The sequence below is a fragment of the Poeciliopsis prolifica genome, unplaced genomic scaffold, assembly GCF_027474105.1.
Source record: "Poeciliopsis prolifica strain line A6 unplaced genomic scaffold, Auburn_PproV2 SCAFFOLD008, whole genome shotgun sequence".
Lineage (NCBI taxonomy): Eukaryota > Metazoa > Chordata > Actinopteri > Cyprinodontiformes > Poeciliidae > Poeciliopsis > Poeciliopsis prolifica.
The window spans coordinates 497,118-507,523 of record NW_026562383.1 but is presented as its reverse complement, the minus strand read 5'-3'; the positions used below and the strand labels follow the sequence as shown (position 1 = coordinate 507,523).

Below are 10,406 nucleotides of genomic sequence, written 5' to 3'. Positions count from 1 at the left end.
CACAAACATTGCCAGGGTGAGTTGTTTGAGATCCATCTGGGCATCATCTCCACAGCTGCCCTGTAGTGAGATAAACCATATGTTAAACTTGAAGACTGTAACTAATCTGTCAGTTGACAAATAAAAGCCTTATAAATGGAAGCATTAAGTACAAGTGTACAGCTTGTGAATTGAAGAGAATCGTTTATGGCATCTGAAATATCCTTGATAAATTTTCCAAGTTCAAAGTTGCATTAAAAATTGAATAACTCAAAGGGTGATTTTTAAGGTTTTTAGAAAAGATAATACAAGGATGTAACTTTATATGTGTTTTGTCATATTGCAGGTTTTAGCTTAAACAAATTCATAGATTATACATCAAAGCAGAATAGTAGTCCAAGCCAATGGTCATCTTAGGTTGGAAATCAACACAAAATGCATATTTCTGTTACTTATCAGATATTTTGGAGCTGGTATGAAAATAGCATGACTAAAACATTCTTATTAACTTGTTTGTTATATTGGTGAACAGGAAATGAAGTTGATAGTGAAGTTAGATAATGGTCTTTGCTGAATAGCAAAGCACACCACTGTTGGATTTAAGCAGGACATAACCATGTTAAATTTACAATTCTGACACCAAATCTGCCTGATGTATTAAAACAGATGTTTAAATATAGAAAATGCAGGCCAGAAATAATTTAAAAAGGTACAAGCAACTGACATTGAATTTTCAATTTTCCTGAATGGGTTAAGATGCGGCTTCAAACCTTTAAAAGAAACTTACACTGTATTCCTTAATAAGGTCTTCTGGATCCTCTCCAAGAAAGGTGATGAGCCCTTTCAGAACACATTCCCTTCGAATCCCAATGTCCTCCACCTGGAGAAAATGTATTGTTATCAATATTCCATATCTCTGACAAGATTTCTGATGTAACAGTAATATATTCAAATACCATAATGTGCAGCCCACATGTCCACCGGGTTAATAATGCTCTTCAAAATTATGCAAATTCCACCTCTGCCAAAATTTTAGGTCTTGAATCTACATGCGCAACTTAAATATGTGCATGGATATGAATAGCCCCGTCCATAATGCCTGTGGTTTAGTTTGTAGTGCTTGAGCAATTCAGATCTTCTGGAAAACAAGCTCTCGCAGTCTTTGCATCTCCACATGAAGTGAAACACTAGAAGGATAAGAGAGGAACTGTGTTACATGTATGTTGCCAAATCTGAAGGCAAGGAAGATTAAACAAATATGGATGCAGAGTCAATTTTGAGTATTGTTACAATCTTACCCCCATGCAATACTTGAGATCTGTTTGGTAAAATATAGATTCTGAATGCATTTTTAACCATAATTATTACAGTATGTTTTAATATCCTAGAAAAACATTCTCTATATTAATAAATGTCATATTGTTAGTATTGCAAATATTTTAGGCAAAATTGCACATCTCTTAAATTGTCCTTCTCAATTGCATATTTCTTAGGATGGGATTAAACTTTAAAGTCTACCAAAGTATTTTTAGGTTGTAATTTTGCCCTGGTTGTACAGTATGTTTCTCTTAATTCTCTGTGTGTGCATATTTAAAAACACACATTGGTATATGTATGTTTGTGTAAACAAATTGCCTGTCACTTTCTGCTGTTGCAATGTAATTTTCCCTATGAGGGACAAAAAATGACATTGCCTTTCTATTTTATGTCTGTCCACTCTTTAAGTGTTAGAAATTAAAATAATGTTAGATATTGGTGGGAAAACAAAAAGTTGTTTAACTATAATTAATTCTTAACAGCTTAATCAAAAGTGGGGTTGCAAGGGCAGCTTCCCTCTCCCCAGCCACCTCCCTACCTTTTGGAATCCTAAAGACTTTGCAGCCCAGCTGAGTGACATAGTCCCACTACAATGGCCTCCTCCTGGCAGGCCGTGCCCAGAAAACATCACCAGGGAGGCTTCCAGGAGGCATCTTAATCAGATGCGCGAGCCGCCTCAAATGGCTCCACTGGATGTAGAGGAGCAACAGCTCTAATCTCAGCCTCTCGAGATGACTGAGCTTCTGACCCCATGTTGAGTGAGAGCTCATCAACCCTTTGGAGGAAATTAATTTCATCTCGTTCTTTGACCACCTATTATTCCTTTTACTTTAAAATGATGTTATTTATCGAAACTATTTTTGAATTAGTTTAGAGTATATGTTTTTCATATTATTGATACAATACAGCATATTAACTAATAACTTAACTTTTTTTTCTAAATTAGAAGCTTAGTGAAGCAAATATGGCTTACCTTCTATGGTCTGATGATGCTTGGCTCCAGGCCTGGAGAGTGGGAAAGAGAAATTAACTCAAAGTTCCTACAAACATGAATTGCTTATTTGTTTTTTGCTTTTTTTAAGAAAAATGACATCTTATGGATTATTAGCGCAGTCAGGATATTATGCGTTTTATATCATGTCGTCAGTAAGCAGGCTGACAATTGGAACAAATGGCTTCCCTGACTGCAGCTCACGGTGACAAGTGACAAGCAGAGCGCAGTTGCGTCACATTAAATTAGTTTTGCGTATAACACTAACACCTCCGTAACTGTACGTTAAGATTACCATAAAAAATCAACCTGTCCAGTAGTTCTTGTTATAAAATCTGGCCACCACTGCAGTGCATTAGCTGCTCCCACACTTTGACCCAGTCTAGCTTCCGACCGGAACACGCCAGCAGTTCTCGGTCCACCAGCACCAGCCCTGAACGTCTCCAGTCTAAATCACATTTCATGTTTTTCACTACATACCCGGCTTCCAGCTATTTCAGTTCTTTAGGGTCAAATAAAAAGTACACACTCAAAATAAACGTTCACTAACTAACAGAGCAGTTAAGTTCAAACATGCCGAATAGCGCGGCAAATTACAACTAGCAAATGTGTTCAAAGCAAATAACTGATGATACTTCGACGTTAAAAACAGTTAACTGTTTCAAATTAAAGGTAGAAAAAGTCATTAATATTTTACACCGTTTAAATAATATTTTGCCATGATGTGTAGAATACTTACTGTTTTACAATCCGGTGGACAGTCGATGGTCAGAAGAAATGGCGGCTGCACAAGCGGTCGGTACAAGAAGTGGATCTGTCTCGGGCAAAGCTTGCGTAATGACGTCAGACGTAAAACTGCATTCAACTTAATTGGTTCACGTCAACTCAAAGTTAACCGTTTGTTTTAGATGAAATGTGTGTCTTTTAAGTTAATTGAACTCATGAAAGTAAGTTGACATAACTAAAGCCAAACAATTAAGTCAGGTTAATGTAAAAAAGGCCATAACATTAACTACAGCCCAAATACACTTTTAGAGTGCAACTTTTCACACTAACATGTGACAGTTTCCCATCCCGCACAGCGCAGGACAGGTGGACTGAATGAATGGTCAGTAACAAACAGCGCAGCGAGCTCCTGGTCCACTGTAATAAAGCTGCAATAAAACTGTAATAAAGCTGTAATAAAACTGTAATAAAACTGTAATAAAACTGTAATAAAACTCCATGTTAGTCTTTGAGCACAGGTAACAAACCACCACTGTTCAGATCAGAACAGAAACGCCTCCCCTGTCGCGGGAGCGCGCATCGCTCTAAACTCTTTCATATTGAGGAGGAAACACTGAAATCTGACCGAAGAGGAAACTTTCAAAGATGTTTGTAACTTTATCACGTTTCTTAACCACGTAAGCCCTGAAACGGTGAGTTTTATTTCGCAGATTAATTGAAATAAATGCGGTTTTTACGCCTTTATTGAGACATATGAGTCGAGGGTTTTTCAGTGATGAACATGTTCTCCGCAGCTGCTTTGAAATTCCCAGATGTTTCATTCAACACCATAACAGCTTAAAGCTACAAAACTGAGGCCCATTATATAGAACATTTGATATCATCCTTAACTGTCTAATCCATTAATATAGGGGGGATGTATTTTAATTTCTGAGGCTGCCAAGATATAAAACTCATAACAGTAGTTCATAGAAATACTCTGATTATGTAGAAATCCCTCTTAAATCTTTTTTTCTCCAATTTAGCAGGGGGATGCATTTCAGGCAAAGCCTATTATTAGCCTGCAGATATCTGCAAGCCCACTCTATTTGTCTCAAATGTTATCCTATTGATGTGAAACTCATAACCAGTAGGAAGCAGCAAGGTGAGAAAAACTAGAACAATTCTTGTTTATTAGATATCAAAAGTGTCATCATTGAATAACTATAATGTTAATTTAACATTTATTCTTTTAACAAGGGTATTATGAAAAGAAAAGGGATGAAAATGTCAAAGTGGAAATGTGACAATGCCATCCAGCAAGATGTCAGTTCATGTGGTGTGTTTGCTCTGAAAGTAATGCTGTTTAAGAAAAAAAAATATATAACCTAACTAGAATTACTAAAAGAAGACAGAGCGTGGATGCAGACATAACAGAATGAAACCTAAGGTAGCTAGATAAGAAAACTAGACATACAATGAGGGAGCTGAAATAAAGAACAACTAGAAAGACTAAAGAAATAACCAAACTAAGACCACTAAAGAAAAGTATACTTACACTCAGACATATAAGAATAACTGAGAAGAGGTGAGTTAGTGTTTGCTAACCATTTCAGAACCAATTCACCACAACTGTAAGGATCCAATAAGGACAAGATGTGTGTTTCCTGAGTACATTGTAGCCATATTTGCAGAGTTACCTATTCCTCTACTAATAAACCTTTATCAGTATCGGATTCAGTCTCAGTAATATGAACTATGTGACACTGAAATGTAACAAAAACAAATTTATTTAGCAAAAAGAAAAGTAACATTTTAGGCTTAGACCTATTTTATTGTCATGGCACAAATACACATAAGTGAAATTGGCAATGAAATGTCACCAGAGCACTCACAAAAACACAAGTGTGCCTATAATTACACAAATGTACAAATAACAAGATATTGCTGACTATGCATTTTCAAGAAATCTAAGACAGTCTTAGTAATGGGATTGTTTATCAAAATGATGGCCAGTGGGACACAACTATTTCTGAGTCTGGATGTTTTACAGCAGATGCTATTGAATCTTCTGCCAGATGCCAACTGGATGAACAGACCATAGAGAGGATGGATGGAATCACAGAGGATCTGACTAGCTCTGGCTAAGCAGCATATGTGTGTAATGTTCTGGATAGGGGGGAACGGAGTCCCAGTGATCTTCTGCACTGTTGTCACCACTCTTCGCAGAGACCTTACAGTTCCTTGACCAGATGGAGTTACTTCTGGTCAGCAGGTTCTCAGTGGTTCCTCTGTAGAAGGTGGAGAGGATCATTCATCTCAAAAAGTGCAGGTGCTACTGTGCCTATTCTCCAGGGAAGTGATGTGAGGTGTCCAGCCAACGTTTTCTGTAATGTGACCCTCCAGGAACTTAGTGCAGGTTGTTTTTTTCTACACCAGTCCACAAGATGTTGAACCTCTTTTATGTAATCCACTTTATTGTTATCCTGAATAAGGCCTGCTATTGTCATGTGATTTTAATGCATGCTAACACATCCTGTATTTGTGCTGCTTTACATGATTTGTATATAGATTTTTCACCTGATAAAAACCTCTTGCTTTGGATTAAAATTTATTTATTTATTTAAATTTGACATTAAAATAATGTCCAGTGTACCACATGACTTAATGGAATCTAGAGAAAAAATATTTTTAAATGAATTTTATCACAGCACTGCAGTGTGACATATGTGTTTTATGTTGATGTGTATTAAACACATATCCATGGTCCAATTACAAAAGAGAAGCTTTATAATTCATTTCCACAAGCATAACATTCAATAAAACAAGGTACAGAATATTTTTCCATTAGGTTTACATGAAAGAAATTAAATGCAGAAAATAAGCACTTGACATTTGGAAGATAATTTATATCTATGAGTTTTAAATGCTGTTAAGTAATACATGTTAAGAATTTATTTTTACTGATTATTCCACCTTTTACACAGAGCAATTATAATGTAAAGAGAAGATGACAATTTAAAAAGTAAGCTAATGCGATCAACGACTACTTAGGCAATACTGTAACAATTAACACAGAAAAATCAGATTTCATAAACTGTATTAGGGCTATAAAAATATACTGCTGTATCAGTAATAATGTCAGGAAGGATGCAGCCAGGTAAACATGACGATGCTGCAAAGGTATTTCAGCGTGACAAACTGAGAGTGGACCTTCACATATCTTAGCTACTGTGTTCATTTTTCTCTGCTACTTCTTGTTCTGATGTGTCATTGCAAGGCTTCCTTTCTGAACAGTTCAGACTGCAGTCAGTCTGATGCAACAGTTGTCAAATCTTTCATTCACTCAATGGTGCAAAAAAATCATTCATATAAGTTTGTTCCCAGATGACCACAATTTGAAAACACTTTACATAAAAATGATCTTTATAGACATATCAGTATATTTAAAATCATTATAAGAAGAAGTTCAGAATCATTCAATGTTTTTTTTTTTTCACAACAGTAATTAAACTGACCAGATTTCAAACATAAGAGAAGCTCATAGCTGTGGGGCTAAATATAACAAAAGATTTTCTTCAAAATGGAATCTAAAGGCTTACAGTCTGGAATGATCTGCAGAGAAAAAGGGAAGTTAAATTTGTAACATATCATAATGGTCAAGCTATTAGAGAAGAATTTTTTTTTGTATCATGTCATGATGACATTCTGTTAAAAGATCAGGATTTTTATGTTAGCTCAGTATTCGTAAACAGAATGAGGTGTTCTCTGTGAGGTGCTTCTGGTGCTCTGGCTGTTGAAGCTAATGTGTCTGGACAGGCAGGGAATTTTTTGAATCACCAGTTTGTTGAAATGACTCTGGAACTTTTTCCCTAGAAATGTGTAAAACATTGGACTAATAGAACAATACAAGTACGCAATGTTTCGGGTCAAGTAATATGCATAATCTAGGTTTTGTTTGGTGGAACATGATTCTTCCTTTTCAGTTTCCCCAACTGAAATATTAATTGCTCGAAGAAGGCATACAACATTGTAGGGTGTCCAGCAGACAAAAAATGTGAAGATGATTACAAATATTAGCTTTATGGCTCGACACTTCTCCCTCATCCGGGTGGAGAGAATCCTCAGTGTGATCCTAGCGTAGCAGTACATGATCATTGTCAGAGGTAAGAGGAAGAAAATCATGAACTGTTGATAGTAACTGACCAAACGCCAGACTCTCATACTGGTTCCTGATAATCCTGATTCTTCACACATTTTGCCTTGCATCAGGCTCGTCCACACATTTCGAAGGACCAACTCTTTAACACTTGCTAAAATACTGATGCACCAAACAATGATAGACGATATTATGGCATACTTTTTTTTCCTGCGCTTGCAAGCTGCAAGTGCATGCACCACAGCTAAGTATCGGTCAAATGTCATTAGAGTGAGGAAGAGGACAGAGCTGTAGAAACCGATGAAATAAGCACTGCTGACCATTTTACATAGAGCTTCTCCAAAGATCCATTCAGACAAATGGTAGGTAGCCCAGAAAGGCAAACTGGAGGCAAAAAGGAGATTGGAAAGCACCAGATTCAGCAGGAAGATGTTTGTGACTGTGGCGAGCTTCTCATACTTGAAGATAATGAGGAGGAGGAGGCCGTTTCCAAGGTAACTCAGGAAGAAATTAATATAGTAGAACACTGGGATCAATTTTGCACCAAACATGTTAACAGTCTTTTTGGCACACAGATGGACAAGTTCACTGACCACGTAGCTTGGGTCCTCTGTTGTATTCATATTCTTCAGGAAGAGCATGTAATTGTAATCATCATCATCCATGGCTGATGTTTCTCCTGTGGCACATTAAAGAAATATAGAAGTCAGACTAGAGCTAGGATAAAATCAATCTTCCTGTCAGTTACACACAGAGGTCTGGGTTGAAACTCTTACACTCCTAATGCAAGTCTGAGCCAAAAAGACAAATGTTGAAAAACTACATGTCCATATGCAATTACTTCCCCAAAATCTATAGTCAGACATAATTAATTATTTTTATCATATGAATTGTCTTATTAAGGTTAGTTGTATGATAACTTGTGCTTCAACATGTCCAAAAGGTTATTGCAGATATGTAACATAACTAAAAAGGCTAACTTACATATATTCATACATTCACTTGCATACATCCAACATAATTGAAAGGTTTTGGCCACAACCTGCTCAATATATTAACTATTATAATATGTTTTTGGGAACAAGGCCTTGTACTTAATTTGTACTTAATATGATATTAACATATGAATACAGACTAAAATATATATTGAGGAATGTTTCTGACATTTATCTGATTCTATGTGCCTAAAGTTATTCAGTAAAAAGTGGATTCAACCAGATACTACAGATAAACAGGCCACTTCAATCCCAATTGGGGCTTTTCTGCAGGAGATGTCCACAATATCTTCGTTCTCTCTTTATCTGCATAAAAAATGAAATGCAAAATTCACAAATACATGCACAAGGCTTTGTGAATATTTCTGTATAGTCTAACAAAACTCATTGAACACTAAGCACTGAGAGAAAAATTAATCTAAATAGATCTTGTGAGATAATGTTGTAACAACATTTAAAGAATTGGTCCCCCTTTTTATCTCACTTAATATCCCCAGACAGGAAATAATTATAATAAGTTGCATTAAGTAAAGAAGTAAAGACCAGAGATACATCTTAATCAGAGACATTTAGACCTAAAGTTATATCTTTTAAAACTCTCACATTTATTCCATTGCAATGGTAACCTCTTAAATGTTTGAGATTTGTCGTCTCCCATCTTCATAGTTTTATAATTTTACTCTGATGCTTTACACATATTCTTCAACAACTTAAACCAAACTATCCATTTACGTAGATCTTATAGAGAAGTGTATTTAGAGAAGTATAGTTTTGAAATAGCAAACTTTACCTAGTGATTCATAAACATTTTGTCATACTGATGCTTTTCTTCACAAAATCAGGAATTGAAACTGCTGATCAGCAAGATTAAAGAGTCATGCCTTCGCAACACTGGTATTTGTATATATGTATAAAAAAAAGAACAAAAAAAAACTGTGGCTTCTTACCAGAAATGAATCATTGTGAGCTTTACTTTTTAAAGAATATTATGTTTTAACTCCTGGCTATATCTGGATGTTATGAAAATAAAACATTTTTTTTTTAGATTGTGAGTTATTTTATATTTTTAAGTGAGCAGGAAACACTGCAGATTTCTCACAAAAAGCTGTAATAGAGACTGAAATTAACATCATCATCAGAACAGATGCTTCTCTTGCTTGTATTTCTCCATCTTAGTATTATTTCAGAACAAACCTTTAAACCACCAGACTGTTCAAACATCTGGTCACATTTCCTGATGTGTGGTTGCTATACTAGGTGCTACATCTAAGCAGTTAATGGCTGCTACTTCCTTCCTACAATAAGAAAAAGCAAGGCAGTGAGAAGGAATCTTTTTAAAAGATTTAATTTAAGAAATATTGAAAGTCTTGAATTTGGTGGATGTTTTGCACAGTTAGACTTAAAAATGTTAGAACCTGCTGAAGATCAGACCATTGTTATATCCTGACATATAAAAGCCCATAGTTATAAGTACAGTTGCTATTTGTACAATGAGTGTATATGAATAAGAGCTTGAAACAGTTTGAGTGGACAACTTTCATTAAGTTCAGTCTGTTATTTTTAATTATCATTAAAGCTTTCTTCATCAATAGTAAAACTTTAATGTTCCCAAAAGCTGATTTAGCTGGAAATGTCTCTTTTACAGGAAGTCATTATGCTAAACCTAAAGACTCATGCCTTCTTGTGAGTTTAAAAAAATCACAACATTAAATAAATAAGTAAGTAAGTAAGTAAATAAATAAATAAATAAATAAATAAGTAAATAAATAAAAAAAAGAGCTAGCCCTTAAATAATCTGTGAAATATATCCTGTCAATAGTTTAGATTTAGAAAAGAGATGAAAGTAACTTCTATATTTGTGATTCTCACAATATGACTTTAGTTAAAGTTTTATAAAACAACAACAGCATCGAAAATCAAGCCAACTTAACCTTACCAGTGCAGCTCTGTAGATATCCTCCTGTGGTCAAGACCCAAAATGGAGTCACAGAAAATTTGTTAGCGACTTTGACTTTTGAGAGTAACAAAATCAGAGGGGGCTGTACCTTGGCAAACGGATGTTCCTAAAAGCCTGTGTGTGTGTGTGTGTGTGTGTGTGTGTGTGTGTGTGTGTGTGTGTGTGTGTGTGTGTGTGTGTGTGTGGGGCACATGAAACTGAATAAAAATTCTTGCCAAAAATTTACTTCTAGGAGAAGCTGCATTGCACTGCAGCTTATCAGGAAGGCAGTGCAATACAAGTAATAATATTATTTGGGTAATA

The 10,406-nt window shown here is 35.5% G+C and overlaps 1 protein-coding gene and 1 long non-coding RNA gene across 2 annotated transcripts; both read right to left on the bottom strand.

The window, feature by feature from the left end:
• LOC129361603 (uncharacterized) lies at window positions 1-3,282 on the bottom strand. The gene is made up of 5 exons (XR_008606163.1): window positions 3,027-3,282; window positions 2,270-2,301; window positions 936-1,166; window positions 767-859; window positions 1-60 (listed from the first exon to the last, which is right to left on the bottom strand). It is a non-coding gene; the product is annotated as an uncharacterized LOC129361603 (long non-coding RNA).
• Window positions 3,283-4,818: 1,536 nt separating this feature from the next.
• On the bottom strand, window positions 4,819-10,150 carry ccr12a (chemokine (C-C motif) receptor 12a). Its single transcript, XM_055033873.1, has 2 exons — window positions 10,083-10,150; window positions 4,819-7,830 (listed from the first exon to the last, which is right to left on the bottom strand). Exon 2 carries the CDS (start codon window positions 7,814-7,816, stop codon window positions 6,731-6,733), a length of 1,086 nt encoding a protein of 361 aa, XP_054889848.1. The 5' UTR covers window positions 7,817-7,830; window positions 10,083-10,150; the 3' UTR covers window positions 4,819-6,730.
• Between the last annotated feature and the right edge of the window lie 256 nt (window positions 10,151-10,406).

What these genes read in the sequence shown, in the direction of transcription:
- ccr12a (XM_055033873.1), bottom strand. Translation starts at nt 7,816, where the DNA reads ATGGATGATGATGATTACAATTACATGCTCTTCCTGAAGAATATGAAT.